This window comes from Oncorhynchus nerka, linkage group LG28 (genome assembly GCF_034236695.1).
Source record: "Oncorhynchus nerka isolate Pitt River linkage group LG28, Oner_Uvic_2.0, whole genome shotgun sequence".
Lineage (NCBI taxonomy): Eukaryota > Metazoa > Chordata > Actinopteri > Salmoniformes > Salmonidae > Oncorhynchus > Oncorhynchus nerka.
Genome location: NC_088423.1, coordinates 80,041,944 through 80,062,440, shown reverse-complemented (window position 1 = coordinate 80,062,440; position 20,497 = coordinate 80,041,944). Strand labels below are relative to the sequence as shown.

At 41.9% G+C, this 20,497-nt stretch overlaps 2 protein-coding genes across 3 annotated transcripts; both read right to left on the bottom strand.

Moving 5' to 3' along the window:
* Window positions 1-1,643: 1,643 nt before the first annotated feature.
* On the bottom strand, window positions 1,644-7,302 carry tm2d3 (TM2 domain containing 3). Its single transcript, XM_029641715.2, has 6 exons — window positions 7,161-7,302; window positions 6,761-6,856; window positions 6,471-6,631; window positions 6,154-6,328; window positions 4,340-4,415; window positions 1,644-3,145 (listed from the first exon to the last, which is right to left on the bottom strand). Exons 1-6 carry the CDS (start codon window positions 7,264-7,266, stop codon window positions 2,980-2,982), a joined length of 780 nt encoding a protein of 259 aa, XP_029497575.1. The 5' UTR covers window positions 7,267-7,302; the 3' UTR covers window positions 1,644-2,979.
* Window positions 7,303-7,477: 175 nt separating this feature from the next.
* LOC115113751 (threonine--tRNA ligase 1, cytoplasmic-like) lies at window positions 7,478-20,447 on the bottom strand. 2 transcript variants are annotated; one of them, XM_029641713.2, is made up of 19 exons: window positions 20,094-20,447; window positions 19,653-19,742; window positions 19,287-19,474; window positions 18,916-19,039; window positions 18,703-18,827; window positions 18,435-18,552; window positions 18,202-18,266; window positions 15,834-15,912; window positions 15,592-15,738; window positions 14,039-14,137; window positions 13,656-13,822; window positions 13,177-13,339; window positions 12,820-12,957; window positions 12,603-12,680; window positions 12,283-12,383; window positions 11,829-11,933; window positions 11,582-11,654; window positions 8,461-8,575; window positions 7,478-8,218 (listed from the first exon to the last, which is right to left on the bottom strand). In XM_029641713.2, exons 1-19 carry the CDS (start codon window positions 20,430-20,432, stop codon window positions 8,070-8,072), a joined length of 2,463 nt encoding a protein of 820 aa, XP_029497573.1. In that variant the 5' UTR covers window positions 20,433-20,447; the 3' UTR covers window positions 7,478-8,069. The 2 variants fall into 2 exon arrangements, with proteins under 2 accessions (XP_029497573.1, XP_029497574.1); XM_029641714.2 differs by lacking the exons at window positions 7,478-8,218; window positions 8,461-8,575; window positions 11,582-11,654 and having other exon boundaries at window positions 11,869-11,956.
* Between the last annotated feature and the right edge of the window lie 50 nt (window positions 20,448-20,497).

Genomic DNA, 20,497 nt, shown 5'->3' with positions numbered 1-20,497 from the left:
TCTTTATAGGATCTCTGTGCATTCAAATGGTCATTGGTAAAATGCAATTGTGTTGTCTGGCCATTCCATAACTCCACCATGAGGCACTCTGTTCACAACGTTGACATCAGTAAACTGCTGGCCCACACAACGCTATACATGTGGTCTGCGGTTGAGGCCTATTGGACGTACTTCCAAATTCTATAAAATGACATTGGAGACGGCTTATGGTAGAGAAATGAACATTCAATGATCTGGCAACAGCTCTCGTGGACATTCCTGTAGTGAGCATGTCAATTGCACACTCCATAAGTTGAGACATCTGTGGCATTGTGCTGTGTGACAAAACTAAACATTTTAGAGTGGCCTTTTGTCCCCAGCACAAGGCACACCGTGTAATGATCATACTGTTTAAGTAGATTTTTGATATGCCACACCTGTCAGGTGGATTAATTATCTTAGCAAAGAAGAAATGCTCACTAACAAGGATGTGCACAACATTTGGGCGAAATAAGCTTTTTGTGCCTATGGAACATTTCTGGGAACTTTTATTTCAGCTCATGAAACATGGGACCAACACTTTACATGTTGCGTTTATATTTTTGTTCAGTATGCTGTATAACATCCTAGGAACCAGTAGCCTACTGCTGTTACTGGGAGATCCAGTGAAATGATGCCAAACTAATTGTTTATTGCATAAGACGGGAATGAATGAACAATCTTTTGTCTTCATCACTCACGATTAGCAATTCTAAACTAATCATAGGGGATTTCACTACAATGCAAGTTGTGTTCTGATTCATCTAGCATTGTTAACTCTCAATGGATTTGAACATGCAAATGGCTGTCCTATTACTTAAGAGAACTCACATGTACTCATAGGAGTAATGATATTCACAATATGTTTCCATAAATGTCAATTAACCCAGTAAGACTTTTATTTAATTAAAGAATCACCCTGTTCTGTTCAGCACTGATTGTCTAGTATAGCATCCATGATTCTTATCATCGATTGGACAGTATTTTTATGTTTTTATCGGAAATGACTAGGTGATATGGTGCTTCTATTTCTGTTGTATTTTGAGATGCTACTCGTTGAGATAAGTGTTTGGTTAACAATACATAACCCAATATGAAACTATTTCTTGCAGGTTGTATTCATGCTCAGTGAGATATGTGGCATACTGAGGATGACTGGCATTTATTATTCTAACTGGTTAGCCTGGCCAGCCAAAATGTAGAGGTGGCGGTCAGTCGATTCGGCTCAAACATTAATGGGCCAAACACATTCTGTTGGAGGTGGTACATAACAGTAAGTGATGTGGGAGTGAGGAGCGTATACAGACAATTACTGCAGAACAGCCAATGAGAAGCGCTAACACATGCTAGCAATGCTAGGACCAATGCAGAAGGTATTGTATGTAATATGGTGTATGTATTCACATAACCATTAGTCAGTGAGATGTTGAATTACGGGAGTGAGCTTCTCTTTCTGTATCAAAGATGTGCCACAGTATCATTACAATGAGGCAGGGCATTTTACTGTGTGAAAAAGCACAGAGATGAAAGTCAATCATCATGGAAATTACAGACCAGATGATTTTGTTTATTCAAGTATGCTTATAATACTAGACAATACTAACACAATAAGACACAAAGCTCAATAACATTTCACATGTTTAATATTTACAATTTTCTTAAACATCTTTGTCATTACAGTGTTCCAATTGTTTAAAAAAAATCCAGAACATGAACACATTTTCACCAGAAGTATAGGTTACCAGTTTGTGCAGCACACGTACTCAAGCTCTGGATATGGGAGGCTACATATCGTAACCATTTGGGCTGGGCGATTGAGCGATGAACAATAATATCATGAAAGCTACATGAAGAACAAAAAGTGTTGTACAAGTACTTTGAAAACTAGTACTAAAACCATTCTGAACCAGTTCGCGACCTAGTTGAAGCCTGCACAGCTTTACGAGAACAGATTGTGTGTTTTGGGCATGCAGAGCTGTAGTGCAATGCCATGTAATGCTGAAATCTGACATATGCACATCACAGAAGGTTGGTGGCGCCTTAATTGGGGAGGACGTGCTCATGGTAATGTGTGGGGCGGAATAGTATCAAATACATCAAACACATGGTTTCCATGTGTTTAATGCCATTCCATTCACCCCGTTCCAGTCATTACTATGAGCCATCCTCACCTCAACAGCCTCCTGGTGCTGCACATCCACAATGCAATAAATATAAATACACAATATAAGCCCCAGCCATAATAACCACCATGTCATTTCCCCAAATCTATATCCCAACCACATTTTCAACCAAGCAACCTGACATTCATGTTGCAATGAAACACTCCAAAGAAAATAACCGTTCAAGTATTTTTTTCTAGTTGGTTTGCAGAGAGAACACAAAGGTTGATCTGCTATCCACCGATGCACATAACCGTCCATCACACTTAGCAGGTGCCACATGCTTTTACAAAAACTGCAGGGAAGAAAAACTTTGCTTTTCTTCCAAGCACCTTTTGTTTCTGTTATCGGTATTATAATAATAACTCCATTTTGTGTTCAATAGCCATGGTTAATGGTCTCCTATGCATGACCATGCAGTGAGTAAGTACTGCTCAACTGTGCCTACCTTCCATTCTCCAGTCAGTCCATATCAGCCTGACCAACTCTAACCACCATTAATCAAATAACTCCAAAACGATGCTCAGTGCAGCTTGTATTACAGTATATCAGTGAAGGACGCTTGGGCTTGATGATCTAGAGGCGGACCTGACAAGGCTGACCGTGAAGCTGCACTGGTGGCAGATGGGACAAGAAGTCAGTCTTTGCAGACAGTGGGAGTTCAGGCAAGCAGATGGTGTGATAATGGGATGGCATCTCCATGGAGTGGATCTTTACAGTCAGACAGTCTAAACTGAAATGAGAGAGGGTATCAACCCTACAACCATCATGCCTGTGGAGTGGGCATCAATCACAGGTCTCAGATGTAGAGGGAGCCATCGGCTGGCCCCACATAGCCCGCTCCAATCAGCAGCACATCAATCAGGGTCCAGATGCCCAGGCCACCGAAGCTGAACAGCTTGCCCAGACCCTCTCTCCACTGGCCTAGATAGAACCGGTCAGCCCCAAATCCACCTAGTGTAATGCTGCAGATAGAAACAACAATAACAACTGGGATTCTACTGGTAACAGTGAAGAGCATAGAAGACAAAGACATCTAAGCGGGAAGGCGCACCATTGAATGTCAGCCGTAAGCCTGCTTGGTGTTGACAAAGGGTGGCAAGTCGATGTGTACAATCGTCTGGAAATTAAAATAAAATGACGGCTGATGTTCTGTTGTCAGAGGCGGTAGGACGGACACTCGCTGTTTTTAACCTTCATCATCATGGCTTTTTTTGTCCTTAAGAGATGAGTGACTGTTGTGCTCCCAAGTCACTCATTTACTTTACAAATGAGACGATTTTCATGAATATTTTTCAAGGATGAAGATGTTTTATAAAAGATTCAAAGTATAAGAAACCCAAAGAAACTATTAGAAATCTATAACACAGGTGGGGTGGTCTTAAAGGGGGGCTGAACTCACCGATTTCCCCTGGGTTTCTCTGCTACTCATTATGAAATAATATGTGTTTTGGGGATGTGGTTCTGTTAGATATATCGTACCCTGGCCGCTATTGTTGTTTGTCCCGCTACAGTCACCGTAGCTAAAATATCCCAAACAGCCACTATACTTTCAACAAAGGATTGCGTGACGAACGGCTTAACAACAGCGTAACACAGCATTACAACAATAACGTGATTGGTCAAGAATTCCAAGCTCAGTGCATTATGCATTTCCTCCTTTCTAGAGTATCTTTGATGACAGTTGTGTTTGTGATGCTAACATTAGTTCACAAACGTATAAACATTAGTTTATAATGAACAAGCCTTGTTCTTTCAACACAACACTGTAAATTATTGATAGTTCTGCTGACTGTAAAGAAATGGGCAGGGCTGTAGTTCGATTCTGCTGCTACGATTGGGTAGCGTGCACTGCAGCACACGTGTACCTATACTCTGGATGATTTGAGTACTGCAAGCCATGCCAGACAGCGGTCCTGTGTGGACAGAATTGAAATCTAAACCCAACCCAAGGAAAACGCTGTTGTTCTCGATTCCGTAAATCTCAGTTTTGTAAAATACTGACTTAAAATGTTGTCCTATTTACACTTTGTAGTCAGTTTTGGCACCAAAATAAATGCTTCTGACTAACATCGATGCCACACAGGCTGTTTTCAACCAGATAATTCATTTTTTTGTTTCAGCCTGCCCTTAACGGTGTGCTTGTGCAGGAGTCTTACCTGAGTGCCAGTGCTGTCGACCACTTGTACCCACCTGTCCAGTTGCAGTACAAACGTTTATGAAATACTCTTTTACCTGAGAACAAAAGACAGTTTTAATGAATGCACTGCACAGTATACACTCACCTCCATACGCATTTGGACAGTATACATTCCCCTCCATAAGCATTTGGACAGTATACACTCCCCTCCATACACATTTGGACAGTATACACTCCCTCCATACACATTTGGACAGTATACACTCCCCTCCATACACATTTGGACAGGATACACTTCCCTCCATACACATTTGGACAGTATACACTCCCCTCCATACACATTTGGACAGTATACACTCCCCTCCATACACATTTGGACAGTATACACTCCCCTCCATACACATTTGGACAGTATACACTCCCCTCCATACACATTTGGACAGTATACACTCCACTCCATACACATTTGGACAGTATACACTCCCCTCCATATACATTTGGACAGTATACACTCCCCTCCATACACATTTGGACAGTATACACTCCCTCCATACACATTTGGACAGTATACACTCCACTCCATATACATTTGGACAGTATACACTCCCCTCCATACACATTTGGACAGTATACACTCCCCTCCATACACATTTGGACAGTATACACTCCCCTCCATACACATTTGGACAGTATACACTCCCCTCCATACACATTTGGACAGTATACACTCCCCTCCATACACATTTGGACAGTATACACTCCCCTCCATACACATTTGGACAGTATACACTCCCCTCCATACACATTTGGACAGTATACACTCCCTCCATACACATTTGGACAGTGAAGCATTTAGCGCATTTTAGATAGAATGTTTTATTTGAGGGTATTTTCATACATATCGGTCTTAAAGCGCTTCCTGTAACTAGTCCCCCCATTTGAAGAAGTCAAAGGATTTTTGACAAATTAACTTATAGTGTAGTCAAAAGTTTAGAATTTGGCTCCATATTCCTTGCACGCCAAAACTACATCAAGCTTGTGACTCTACATCTTGTTGGATGCATTTGCCGTTTGTTTTGCCCAACAGGAACTGAATGGTGAATAATGTCTTGTGCCATTTTGGAGTCACTTTTATTGTAAGTAAGAATAGAAGATGTTTCTGAACACTTCTACATTCATGTGGATGCTAACATGATTATAGATAATCTTGACTCAATCATGAATAATGATGAGTGAGAAGGTTAGAGACACAAAGAGCATACCCCCCGAAAAATACTATTCTCTCCTGTTATTGGTAAAGGTTGGCACATTTTATTGTCTCTGAATGGCATCGCACTCATTATTCATGATTCATTCATGATTTTTCTTAATGGCATTATCAGGATTAACTGTGTTCAGAAGTATCTTATCTACAAAGAAAATGATCGTTCACCATTGTTACTTTTCGACAAAATATAACCCAGAACACTACCAAAATAAACTATAAATGCATCCAAGGGGTTTGTAGAGTCACAAGCTTGATGTAGTCATTGCATGCAAAGAATATGGGATCAAATACTTCATTTTTCTCAAAATACTTATGACTTCACATGGGTGGGACTACATACATAATGTGCTTTCATTTATAAATGGTAAAACATACGTATTAAAATACCCTCAAATAACAGGTGACATACTTCTGGACTGTTGCCTCATGAAACACTTGATCTCAAATCCAAAATGCTGGAGTATAGAGCATTTTTTATTTAATTTATCACTGTTCAAATACATATGGAGGGGTGTGTATGTATCTGAATAATAATGAACCAGACACACTGTACAGTAAGTGTATACCTAAGCAGTGAACGTGGTCCAGTACTTGGCAGGTGGCGTTGTAGCGTTTGCGAGGACAGGCAACGGTCATACAGCTGGTTGAGTTGGAGCACCTGTACTGAGACAGGTCCAGCTGCCAGCAGAACTGGCACGTGATGGACAGGGAGAAGTTGGTCTGCTGCTTCCCCGACTCCACCTGCAAGCAGAGAATAATAAACAGCATACTGAAGCATCAACAGCACAATGACAAAGTGCTACAATTACATACTTTCTTTGTAAATGGAGCTCCTTGTTCTTTGTCAAGAACAATCTGTGTCCAACTGGCGAAATGAACTCACTGTGCAGTGGACTCCTCTCTTGGCCTTGCAAGAGAAAGACGCTGGTTTGCCATAGCTACAGTTGTGGTGATAGCTGCAGTTGATGCAGTCAGCAGGCAGTCTGTTGCATTGACCCCCACTGGGGCATTTGGAAGCATAGCTGTCTGAATCAGTTGGAGATGCTGCAAAATAATTCACAAGATTATAGGTTGTCCCATGGACTTCATTCAGTAACAGCATACCAAAGAGGCGCTGTCAGTGTCAACATGATAAAAACACCCCATGGGTCGAGGCCGGGGAGGAGATTTTACCAGATGATGGAGCAGGAACCACCGGGCTGGTGATGACTGGCTGAGCATCTCGACTGTAAGGGGGCTCCTGGCCCACGTGTGGGGAGCTCAGGTACCCTGGAAGACAGAGGGGGTTGGCGCATCATGTAGCTAGCAGTTATAGCTAACAAGGTAATAAACACAGCTTGCTGGAGCAATTGTACATTAGCTAGTTTGCCAGATAAATTACAGTAGGATCAGTAAATTGTCTGTCAGGCGTCTGTATAGACCTGCGGTCTACCATTGTGTGGATGTTAGCCATACGTTCTTATTAGCTAGCTAATGTAATGCCTTACGCCAGCTAACCACTGTGCTAGCTAACTAGCATCGAAAAAATAATAATCCCAGATGAAGCCTAGCCCTGGGATATACATAGCCTTACCATTTACACATTGCAAACATGGATCCAAAAATAACAATATTATGAGTCCATGGGCTTTTAGGCAGCGTCTTCTCTCAAATGACCAAATCTGACTGACTGTAGCCATTGTGCTAACGTAAATCAACTTCAATACCAATGACCCACCCACAAATGTGGGCAATTTAAAGGGGACGCATGAATTTACTTCTTGACATCAAGATTATTCAAGAGCAGAGACCTCAACAGGGTCAAATGTGTTTTTTTGTCAGATGAAGAATAATGATAAAAATTACTTTCATCTCCAATGAATAATAAGATAATGAAGGGGAGGCAAAACGTTGAGGCAGTATTTTATTCCAACAAGAGGACAGAGCTACATCATGATTTTATTTAATATTTCCCAAAAGTGTTATTTGGCTTACATTGCAACCTTCTTTCAACAACCCAATAAATAATATTCTCATGACATCTTCTTTCATCCACATTCTATCCTTCAGATTAGTATTAAAAAATATATAGATTATTGCATGGTCTTTCATACACTATTGCAGGGTTTCCCAAACTCTGTGCTGGGGCCCCCCTATGGGTGCACTTTTTGGTTTTTGCCACAGCTGATTCAAATAAATTGATAAATTGGTTGTGTGGTGCTATGGCAAAAAAACACGTTTAGGAAACCCTGCACTACTGTACCAAATACATGATCCCCAATATCGTTTCTCACTTCCTGCACTATTCTTTCAAATTGATTAGACAATCAAAGAAACATACATATTAAACTACCCACAATACAGAAAGGGTCTGTCGAGTGAGTAGAAAATATATTATATTTTCAAACATATCAATACATTTAATCTACCCCTTTCCATCTTTATACTTCTAACACAGACCTCTTGCATTTGTTATTCTTTTGTGAAAGAAAATTCTCTCTCCTCAGAACTCCTCCTCAGCGTTCCGGCAGCGTGACTCTTTCAACAGGGTCAGGCGAGCCAGCACCTCAGAGACAGACAGCTCTCCATGAACCTTGTTGTCCCTCGTACGTACGTTCACGCTGTTAGTCAGCTTCTCTTTCTCACCGACCACTGCCAAGACACAAAGCACAAAGTAGCTCATAGTCCCCACACTGCCAAATCACAACACACACAGCTGCCCTAACACATTCGCATTTTCAACAACATTTCAGTAGTGATGAATACAAATCATGTTTTTGGCAGCTGAAAGAAATCTGAAAATATGAGGGGATTTACTAGGAAACATTGTGATAGTGAAAGTCATGAATATATGAATGCCTAAAAAAAAAATCTACTATAGTAATCCTTCTTACCCAGGATGAAGTTGTACTGGGCTAACTGGGCATTGCGGATCTTCTTGTTTAAGAGGCAACTGGAGTCGAGATCAGCGTCTGCCATGAATTCAGCCTCCACAAACTGTTTACACATCTGAAGGACAGAATTACCACTCAGTAAAAAATGACAAAGATGAACTGATAAAATGGAACTGGCAACAGACATGCAGGTTCATATAATGATAGACAATGATGAATGTGCAGCATCATGAACAGGGCCAGCTTAATTCAGGGGCTTCCCGGCGCTGAAGCCCCTGGGCCCAGGCCCATGGGGGCCTAGTGGTTAGTGCGTTGGACTAGTAACCGGAAGGTGTCAAGTTCAAACCCCCGAGCTGACAAGGTACAAATCTGTCGCTCCACCCCTGAACAGGCAGTTAACCCGCTGTTCCTAGGCCGTCATTGAAAATAAGAATTTGTTCTTAACTGACTTGCCTGGTTAAATAAAGGTAAAAAAGAAAGAGGCAAATATTTTTTTAAACAAAAAACTAAGAAAATATACTGAGTATATTACATTTACATTTAAGTCATTTAGCAGACGCTCTTATCCAGAGCGACTTACAAATTGGTGCGTTCACCTTATGACATCCAGTGGAACAGCCACTTTACAATAGTGCATCTAAATCTTTAAGGGGGGGGGGGGGGAGAAGGATTACTTTATCCTATCCTAGGTATTCCTTGAAGAGGTGGGGTTTCAGGTGTCTCCGGAAGGTGGTGATTGACGCCGCTGTCCTGGCGTCGTGAGGGAGTTCGTTCCACCATTGGGGGGCCAGAGCAGCGAACAGTTTTGACTGGGCTGAGCAGGAACTGTACTTCCTCAGTGGTAGGGAGGCGAGCAGGCAAGAGGTGGATGAACGCAGTGCCCTTGTTTGGGTGTAGGGCCTGATCAGAGCCTGGAGGTACTGAGGTGCCGTTCCCCTCACAGCTCCGTAGGCAAGCACCATGGTCTTGTATATTATACATGCATCATTTAAAAAATATATTTACTACAACCGCCAACCACAATAGGACTCATCAGCCCGCTCTCAATAAGTGTTGACAGCCTGCTGCTGCCGCTCTGACAGACGGGGAAGGAGAGGAGGTAAGGGGCCCATGTGGGTAACTGGGGGCCCCTGCCTTTATTGGGTAACTGCATAAATAAATGTGACTGGTCAATTGGGTGAGTCAGGGCTGGGCCCAAGCCTGTAAGAGGCATTTAAAAATAATAATATTACACTGAAGAAAAATATCAAACGCAACATATAAAGTGTTGGTCCCATGTTCACGAGCTGAAATAAAAGATCAAGACAGTTTCCATACGCACAAAAAGTTTCTCAAATTGTGTACATCCCTGTTAGTATTCATCCTTTGCCAAGATAATTGATCCACCTGACAGAAGCTGATTAAACAGCATGATCATTACACAGGTCCACCTTGTGCTGGGGACTAAAGGCTTTCCATGGCCTGCATACTCACACACTGAGCATGTTTGAGATGCTCTGGATCTACGTGTACGACAGTGTTCCAGTTCTGGCCAACATCCAGCAACTTCTCACAGCCATTGAAGAGGACTGAGACAACATTCCACAGGCCACAATCAACTGCCTGATTAACTCTATGCAAAGGAGATGTCGCACTGGATGAGGCAAATGGTGGTCATACTGTAGCTCCCTTCAGTAACCACGAGCACAACCGTTCCTTGATTTTAACTGGCGGCTTTATTCTGTAGTTTTAGTCAGAATTATCAACAATTCAAACAAAAGACAACGACATAACCTGTAAGTCTAACTGTCAGTTACACATACCAGATACTGACTGGTCCACGCCGCTATTTTTTTTCTTTAAATTATACTTTATCCAACCACAGGAGCTGCTCTCAATGTTTTAAAATACACCACAGAGCATAATTCAGCCATAGAGGATCAATAGTTTAAAAAAATAACAGGATTTATTTTTATCACATGTACATTCAGGTATCTGCCAAAATAAAGGAAACACCAACATAAAGTGTCTTAATAAGTGTGTTGCGCCACCATAAGCTGCCAGAACAGCTTCAATGTGCCTTGGCATAGATTTTACAAGTGGACATAAACCATGAAAAAGAAACTGCACCCCAAACCATATCATATACTATGAATCTCTTGTTTACTGAAGTGTTTCCTTTATTTTGGTATTTACTGGTATGCCTACAGTCAGGAATTCTGCAGTTTGGTCAGCATGCGCACCAAATATACAGCTTTTTGCATTGTGGCCATAGACATAATCCATAGAAGGGGTTTATAACCTCTTACCCTGGCAATTTGACTGTTAAACTCATGGGTGCACTAGCAATGGATGCCAGTTCTGACTAATGGGAACTGCCATCTATAGATTATATTTTTATGGTTGGTTGCAGCTGTCGGTTTGCCTTTTGCAGATTTCAAAATACAATTGCTGGAAAAACATAGTTTGCCTACTGGTGAAAAGAGAAGACTAATCTGTAGAACCAATACAAACAAATTATTCTCAACTGCTAATTGTTTGCGAACAGCAGCACTGTTTTTCAAAGTAGCTCATCTTGAGATAGCCGGTGCTCGTCATGGCAATAGCCAATCACTGTGAGTAGCTTATGGTTTAATCTTCATTAGTTGAGTCACTGGATATGTTATTTAGAAGCCTACTTTATTTATTTATTTCCTCCTAATATTATACAATCTGTGTGTCGCTTCATTGGCCTGGGTTATTGTTTGAATTCAAGACCGGCATGATCTCAGTTTGTCAGAGTAGCCACTCATTTTGGTCATTTGTGTGGTATTAAAAAAGATTCAGTTGTCTTCTGTCATGTAAAAGGCAGATTTTTTTCAGACCCTGATAAAAAAATAATGTCACTGTGTGGAAATCCTAAAAACGCCTCTGCTCAACTGTAGCCTATGCCACATGACAAACGTTATGACTATTATAAAGAGGCTTTTTCTTCAACACTAAATTTACCACACATTCAATTTGCATCTTGGTACACAGATTTGTTTACAGAAAATTGTGTGCCGGGAAGGGGGAGGGCCTATGATTTCTTAATCCGGCCCTGATCATAAACTGTAGAAATATGAAAGGAAGACAAGTTTGAGAAATAGAAGGCTCGGATTACCCTCTTGGCATATTCTTCACAGGTAGGGTTGACAGGCACAAACATCACCTGACGTGGGGACAGCCAGAGAGGCCTGGAGAAGAAACACAATATGGCTGCATAAGTAGCAAATCAAAACACTATATATACACATAGTGAAGACATTTAAGAGCAGAAAAAACATCTATATCTATCTGACTTATTTTCCAGTCTATGATTGCATTTTATGTAACACTCAACAAATTCATTGGTCCTCTTTGCTACTCACCATTTCCCAGCGTAGTTCTCAGTGAGGATGGCTATCATCCTCTCCACAGAGCCCAGAATGGCCCGGTGGATGATGACCGGTCTCGCTTTGTCATCCCCGTCCTTTCTGCATGTCACAGGATTCAACATCTATATGAAGCACCACTTCATGCTCAATTATAACTACGCATTTAACCATTATTTATTCTACCTTATTTGTAGAAGTTAGTCTCATCAAGATGTCTTACCGGTCCAACATCTTTTTGAATATAATTTATACAGTTATTTACAGCTTCATAATGTTCTCTACCTAATTAAAAATCCAACTTTAAAGGACTTTTAAATCAACTGTCTAGTACAAAGTATTCAGGTGAGAACTCGTACTGAAGGAGGGATTAATGACTAAACTTGCTTCCTATAACAGGATACAGACTCAGCATTGTGTCACGACTAGTTTGATTAGGTGACTCACTCACCCCACAAAGGTCAGGTTAAAGCGGATAGGAAGCTGGAAGTCCAGCTGAATGGTTGCACATTGATGATACCGGCCAATAGCATCTTTGATCTTAATGTCAATCTGAAATGGCACAACAAAAGTATTACATGGTTTTCCTCCCTGAGAGTTTTAGACCTTATTTCATTGAAGTGGGAATGCAATATCTATCAGGGAAATATCCATGGCTATAATAGCTACAAACCTTTAATTACATTGATTTCCTGAGAATTCTAGACCTTATTTAATTGCAAGGGTGAAGAAAATGTATAGCAAGGAAATATCAGGTGCTGTAATACAAACCTTGGGCCCATAGAAAGCACCGTCTCCGGGGTTTAGTTTCCATGGCTCCCCAAACTCATTCAGGCTGTTCTCCAGTTGCTTTCAAACAGAGGGAATCAATTAACATACAATTCAAGTATATCCTGGGTCATTTCGTGCAAGTCATTCTTTCTTTAAAAGTGTGTTTCCTTATGCAACATTTCAGGAATATTTTATGGACACGCATGTTTAATTGTACCTTCTCAGCCTGGTTCCAGACAGCGATATCTCCTAGGTACTTCTCTGGACGGGTTGAAAGGTGCAGCTGGAAAGAGAAGCCAAAGACGTCATAGACACAGCGGAGGAAGTCCAGACAGCCCTTCATCTCAGACTCAATCTGCAGGAGAGAGAAAGGGAATACAGAGGGGGTCATCTGAATGGCAAGGAGGTTAAGTACCCAGCAGGGATGGGGTCAATTCCATTTCAAGAAAAAATTATGAAAATTGGAACAGAAATGTCCATTTACTTCCCGATTTGAAATTGACCCCAACCCTGGTACCTAGCTACTTTAATAAGATGTTCCTCTTCAATAGCTATAGCTGGTCTGGTCACCTACCTGTTCCATGGTGCAGAAGATGTGAGCGTCATCCTGTTGGAAGCGGCGCACCCTCGTAAGGCCGGTCAGTGTCCCTGATAGCTCGTTCCTATGGAGCACCCCGAAATCAGCCAGTCTCAGAGGCAGCTCCCTCCATGACCGAGGTCTGTGGCTGAACATCAGACTGAGATAGAAGAGGATGGGAGGATCCAGGAGAAGGTGGACGGAAAAAGAGGGTGATGGATGAGAAGATATGCAGTTGAAGCAATGGGAGAAGTTAAGGTTACATAAATGCTTGGATAGTCCCTTCCTTATAAACCATCATACCTTCATATTGGGTCCCATTTTTACAGTTTTTGGTATAACTTGGCCGGAGATTAAACTGAAACTTCCAATCTCAGAGAGGACACTAACCACAAGGCCACAGAGTTTTTTGTTGTCCAGGACCAGGCTTGACACATGTCCGGGAAATTGTCCCAATAACCAACGAATGTACCTACCAGTGTCCAGGACAGTTCATGGGCTTCAGTGCAAAGACGTCCTGCTCCACTGGGAAGGAGAACATGTTGTCGCTGTAGTGCTGCCAGTGGCCTGAAGTCTCCCACAGCTTACTGTTATAGATGTTAGGAGAGGCCACCTCCTGGAAACCTCTTCTACAGTATTCCTCCTGCAAAGTACATTCACCAGATCACAGCAAGACTGAGTGGTACTTAACTTCAGCATTCTTTCAGTTACAAAGCATCAAAGTAGTCCATGAACATGCTGTAATTGGAAATTCTACAGGTGGGTATTGTTGTATCTTGGCAGAAGATGGACAGATTGCTTCTCTGCCTTTTGGCTGTGACCAGGTGTAGGTGGTTGAGGCTGGTTGGTCTCGTCTTACCCTGATGAAGTCAGTGAGTGTGTTGTACAGGTAGGCTCCACGCGGGAGGAAGAAGCAGCTGCCAGGGCTCAGGTCATGGAAAAAAAACAGTTCCTGTTCCTGTTGTACAGTAGAGAAACAGAGAGGAAGCTTAAAGACTTCACAGATTGACAGTTACAGATAGTGAGGCAGCTCCTCCTCTCTGTTGGGAACATGTTAAATCAAATGACAGCAAATCTGTCCATGAACGACACCCACAGACATGTCCTTTACTTCTAAACGAAAAGGATCACACCATCATAGGAGTAACATGTTTAAAATTTACTTTAGACTTTGTCCCCCTGGATAACAACAATGAAAATAAAAGCACCAATGACTCCATGGTTTAACATAGAGATCAGTGTTGTAATCAGTTGTGCCCAGGCTGTGGGGCTGCTGCCATCTGTGTCTCCCGCAGGGAGGATAGATCCAGCCTGCCTGAGGACCAGCTGGAGCTCACATAGTATGACTCACTGATACATCATGCAGTTAGACACACAGCACCGCCCACAGGAACAACCAAGCAACAACAGTAAGCACACAGAGCTTAAAGCATCCACACAGATATTATGTTTGTGTTAGTTTTGGAGTTCGGTACGGGTTTTTTCGGCTGTTCAGGCACACAACATTTTTTCGAGGGCAGCCGAACTTCGAAAGCCAAAGTATACGTCCCTTCGTCCATGAGTGGTCAACTTTAGGGATTCTTCAATAAAGTCTGTCGTCATTCAACTAGAGATGACTCGTTTTTATGTAAATTTTTTCATTGAGAAACATTGCACCAAAACATCTTAGTTAGATGTAAAATTGCACAACCAAGATCTCCTCTGCAAAAACGTCAAAATGAATAACAGATTTCTTTAGTTTTCTTAGATTCATTCTGAAAATGTGGAGGTGTTTACTGGCTACGGAGTCTCAAAATGGCCAAACAGTACTATTTCCACTATTTTCTCATTTTCCAAGCGAAGGTCTAGCCACCAGCCGAACTGAAGCTTGCTGTCACCTTTAGGTCCGTTTGTAAAATACAGAGTAAATTAGAGTGATTTGTCACTTTCAATGTTGACAGTTCTGTAACTCACTTTGGATAAAAGTGAACAAAAATATAAAAACGCAACATGTAAAGTGCTGGTCCCATGTTTCATGAGTTGAAATAAAATATCCCCAAAAAGTATGTCTGTAATGAAGCCCTTTTGTGGGGGAAAAAAATAATTTGATTGGATGGGCCAGTTCGTGGACCTCTGCCCTCCCAGTCACACCAATGGCTGCGCCCCTGCCCAGTCATGTGAAATCCATAGATTAGGGCATAATTCATTTAATTCAATTGACCGATTTCCTTATATGAAATGTAATTCAACAATAACTTTGAAATTGTTGCATGTTGCATTTATATTTTTGTTCAGTATTTATGAACATAATATATCATTATATTAATTGAGGGTCTATTTCAATGGCTGTGTTCAGAAAACCAAAACACCTAAACCAACTTGTTGTCTTCCTCAGTCAACCCCCAAAGTGACCCCCCCACAGTGAGGACTAACCTTTCCAATCTTCCGATGGTCTCTGTTCCTAGCCTCCTCCTGAAAGCGTTCCCACTCTTTCAGCATCTTGGAGTCTGGGAAGGAGATGCCGTAGATACGCTGAAGGGTCTCCATGTCTGAACGGCCCTCCCAGTACGTAGAAGAGTTCTGTCAATATTACAGGAATGGAGTGGAGATACTATGACACTGTTTTTCACCTTAAGAAGTGATTGGATATTGTAGTCTGTGTGTGCATCACATACCTTGTAGATCTTCAAGGCTTTAATCTTTCCTGTGTGTCTTACATGGGGCCCACGACACAGGTCAATCAGAGGCCCACATCTAAAACAGTAGAAAACTAATTTTAGCAGGGCATGGACCAGTGAGGGTCTTCAAATTCATTCAAAAAACAGTTTACCATAATATATTATAGACAAATCCCTCGCATTAGGCACATTTGTGACCGATTTAGAATTTGATGTACATTACAAAGATTTATGTGAAGGATTTCAAAACAAGAGGGTATGAAGAAGAATTATTGGACAATTCCGTTAAGACAAACTGAATGGAATGCATTATTGCAACCACGTCAAAGGAATCCCTCTCCTCCCTCTTAAATTTTGTGTTGACCTTCAGTCCCATTTCAAGGTTGATCAAGGAAGTGGTTAATAGACATTTGCATATATTACGCAGCGACCCTAGCTTTGGTAAAGCCATTTGAATTAGAGGTCGGCCGATTATGATTTTTCAACGCCGATGACGATTATTGGAGGACCAAAAAAAGCCGATACCGATTAATCGGACAATTTTTTAATTTTATTTGTAATAATGACAATTACAACATTACTGAATGAACACTTATTTGAACTTAATATAATACATCAATAAAATCAATTTAGCCTCAAATAAATAATGAAACATGTTCAATTTGGTTTAAATAATGCAAAAACAAAGTGTTGGAGAAGAAAGTAAAAGTGCAACATGTGCCATGTAAGAAAGCTAACATTTCAGTTCCTTGCTCAGAACATGAGAACATATGAAAGCTGGTGGTTCCTTTTAACATGAGTCTTCAATATTCCCAGGTAAGAAGTTTTAGGTTGTAGTTATTATAGGAATTATAGGACTATTTCCCTCTATACCATTTGTATTTCATTAACCTTTTACTATTGGATGTTCTTACAGGCACTTTAGTATTGCCAGTGTAACAGTATAGCTTCCGTCCCTCTAGTTAGCCATTTCACTTCCGTTACACCAGTCTCATCTCGGGAGTTGATAGGCTTGAAGTCATAAACAGCGCAATGCTTGACGCACAACGAAGAGCTGCTGGAAAAACGCACGAAAGTGCTGTTTGAATGAATGTTTACGCGCCTGCTTCTGCCTACCACCGCTCAGTCAGATACTTATATGCAACGCAGGACACGCTAGATAATATCTAGCAATATCAACCATGTGATTATGATTGATTGTTTTTTTTTTACAAGATAAGTTTAATGCTAGCTAGCAACTTAACTTGGTTTACTGCATTCGCGTACCAGGCAGTCTCCTTGTGGAGTGCAACGAGAGAGAGGCAGGTCGTTATTGCGTTGGACTCGTTAACTATAAGGTTGCAAGATTGGATCCCCCGAGCTGACAAGGTGAAAATCTGTCGTTCTGCCCCTGAACAAGGCAGTTAGCCTAGAAACGGTGGGTTATCATTGAAAATAAGAATGTGTTCTTAACTGACTTGCCGAGTTAAGTAAAAGGTATAAAAAAATAAATAAAAATTGGCAAATCGGTGCCCAAAAATACAGATTTCCGATTGTTATGAAAACTTGAAATCGGCCATTCCGATTAATCGGTCGACCTCTAGTTTGAATCCCGCCCGAGGTTTGGCTATAAGAGACTCAAATTTACAGGATTGTTTAGTACGGTCAGATTTGCCTAATAAAAAAAGCAGTGTGTTCCTTAAGTGTGTTCCTGTGACTTTAATGTTGTGGGTAAGACCAAACATGAACTTAAGACAATGATATGTGAGCATGAGAGCTCCATTCGAAACCACGATGGAAAAATAATTACCTGTTGCCAGAAATTTCAACAGCAATAATCATGAACTTAAGTGCCTTACTTTATATGGGCATTGAATTGGTGAAAGCGCCACATAGGATAGGAGATAGAAATCAATTACCTCTCCAATGAGAGACATATTGGATAGACAGCTTGGCCACTCTTGCCCCAGCAGGCCTTTAATGAGGAATGGTCTTTTTCTTGTTTTTTTTCTAGTAGGTTATAAATATGCTAAAAATGTAGGTAATGACATCATGTATTTGTATTGCATGTCAATAGATCTCTATTTGATTGTCATGTTTCCCCCACAGCTCCCTCTGCTGGAATCTCTTGATTGGGCCAATACTGGCTGAATTTATAATTATGCCCACCTGTGTGGTCTTCTTGGTGTGACATTGATTGCTAATTGCCTTGCACGCTGAAGGGCTCATACCCGAAACATTCGTGCAGCAATAAAAATGTAAGTTAATTTACCGGAGTGCAGTCCTATTTTTGTTCTTCACCAACATGTTAAACCAGTCTTCTGAATAGTTTCTGTACACCAAATAATATTCAGTGATTTACAACTAAACATCAAGAGCTGCTTACCTGTAGACTGTTGTAGTGGGTGTGGTGACTTTCTCGTTCAGAATGCGACACTTGAATTTGTTGTACTGAAAATATGGACGCAAACAGATAGGAAAAAAATAAATACCAATTGCTGCCAATCTACTCACAACCCCAATGAAAAAGAAACCTCTATAACACATTATATAATCGAGCTACAATCTTTCACCAGAGGGTGGAGAGATGCCAATGTAGTGCAGAGGTCCTCATCTCACCTTGAACATCTTCAGTAGGGTCTCCTTGCTGACCTCCAGCCTCTCGAAGGGCTGTTTCTCCTTCACCACAGACTTGCACAGCGCCTCCAGGTACTCAAACTCTGTACTCGACACACCCCTGGCCAGGACAGGACACAGATCAAACAGAACCTTCCGTAACAACACACCTGTCATAGGCTACTCACTACACCAGCTCTGTATCATTTCTGCTCATTACTTTACAAAGAAGACTGGAAGCCTGTTTTTCTTAACAATGATAGATGCTTACTGGGGTCCATCGAGGAACATGTCATAGTAGAAGCCATTCTCAATGGGTGGTCCATAACACAGACAGCCTCCATAGAAACGCTCCATGGCCTCACCAAGGATGTGAGCACTGGAGTGCCAGTACACCTGAAACAAGGAGCGGAAACATCTGTTACTACCTCCAAGAACAAAGACTATAGAGAGTATGATAGCCCAGAGGGCACATTATACTCACAGCCTGGGCATCGTCATTGTCAAAGCGCAGGATCTCCAGTGAGCAGCTCTTCTCCAGAGGTCTATCCAGGTCCCACAGGTCCCCGTTCACCTGGGAAATCACTGCATTGTCAGCCAGGCCCTGACTGAGAGAAATACGATATACCACCATCACCACATAGTTCTCATGTGTTGCTACAAACAATGGCAAAGAGAGGGGTGCAACTGATGTCTCCCAGTAACATCATGATCCTCCTTGTCCCAGATTTGTCTATGCTGCCAACTTCTATGGACGTTTTTGCCATGACAATGGCCATATGAGTTGACTGCACAGCACAAAAAAAGATATGGGACAGGGATATCATGGTCCAAGATAAGCTCCAGATCCCTCACCTGATGCCACAGGCCAGCTGGTAGGGGGTAGTGACCCAGGCCTGACCCTCCACCCTGCATCCATCTGGCAGCTCCACAGTGATGGGCTGGCTGTCTGCTGCTCTCCTGGCCAGCAGGGCATCGCTCTCCTTTTTCAGTTCCTCATACAGCCGCATGCGGTCTGAGATGTAGCCAGGCCACGGTTTCAGCTGGAAAGAGTAACATGGTGATTTATAGGAATTTAGGGAAATAAGCTGGGGGGAATTATTTGGGTATTGGTAAGGATATTGCACAACTTTGAAGGAACACTTGATTGCATGCATGGGACTTCTAGAATAGATGTAAAGGATATTGAACCTTTGGGGAGGTAATGTTCCTAATCATTACCTCTCTGCCACTGCACCCTCCCTGTGCTTTCTCTGGCTTCTCCTTCTTGTTGTTCTTATCAACAACAGGTTTGGTCTCATGGATTGCTGCCTGCACAGAGGAGCAAAATCAAAAGTTTGGTTTATTGGTGAGCAAAAACATGCAAATAGTGTCATTGACATTCCACTTAGTGTAAACCACAAGTATCTTTTGTCTTATATTCATATTATATTCCATAAGCATTTTCAGGGGACTACACACAGAGCTGTCAACCAATTTCGAGACCAAGGGGAGGGTTAGGCAAAAGGTTGGCAACGTGGTTAGGTTTAAAATCGAATGTTAATTAAGATAAATTGTATAAATGGGCGGGGTTTAGGCATAATTATGACTGTGGCCATGGAAGCTACAGGCTACATACAACAGCCACACAATGTACATGCACTAAGGTGGTTAGCTAGCTACCTTATTATTATCATAATTGCGGTTCTTTGGCTGTTGTTGTTCTTTCCCCGTCTTCTTCTCCTGGCCTTTGTTTGTGACCCTCTTGCCCTGTCCCTCCAGGGCGAGCTCTTCCTGGAGACCCCGGCGGAGGTGCACGAGACGAAATTTGAGCTTCTCATTCTCGCTCCGTAAGCTCTCCAACTCCGGAGAACTGGCGATAATGCTGGCGACCTCTGGACCACCATTTAGCCCGTCTCGTAGGAGGTTAAATTCCCGAGTGAGGAGCTCTATCTGCTCCTCTTGCGCGGTCAAACGTGCTGCCATGCACTCCGCCATCTTTAAATTACTATTCTCTTTCATCAGCAACTGGGAATAGGGTCTTCCTACCATCAACAGGGAATGGAGTCATAGCGCCCTCTTGAGCT

Bases quoted from the DNA above. Each gene is read 5' to 3' on its own strand.
- LOC115113751 (XM_029641713.2), bottom strand. From the start codon at position 20,432: ATGAAAGAGAATAGTAATTTAAAGATGGCGGAGTGCATGGCAGCACGT. The intron at 15,739-15,833 runs GTATGTGATGCA...TAATATTGACAG, and splicing joins AAGCCTTGAAGATCTACAAG to AACTCTTCTACGTACTGGGA. The intron at 13,340-13,655 runs GTAGGTACATTC...CTTCTATCTCAG, and splicing joins ATGAACTGTCCTGGACACTG to TCTGATGTTCAGCCACAGAC.
- tm2d3 (XM_029641715.2), bottom strand. From the start codon at position 7,266: ATGGCTACAGTCAGTCAGATTTGGTCATTTGAGAGAAGACGCTGCCTA. The intron at 6,632-6,760 runs GTAAAATCTCCT...ATTATTTTGCAG, and splicing joins GGTTCCTGCTCCATCATCTG to CATCTCCAACTGATTCAGAC. The intron at 6,329-6,470 runs GTGAGTTCATTT...CTCTGCTTGCAG, and splicing joins AGAGAGGAGTCCACTGCACA to GTGGAGTCGGGGAAGCAGCA.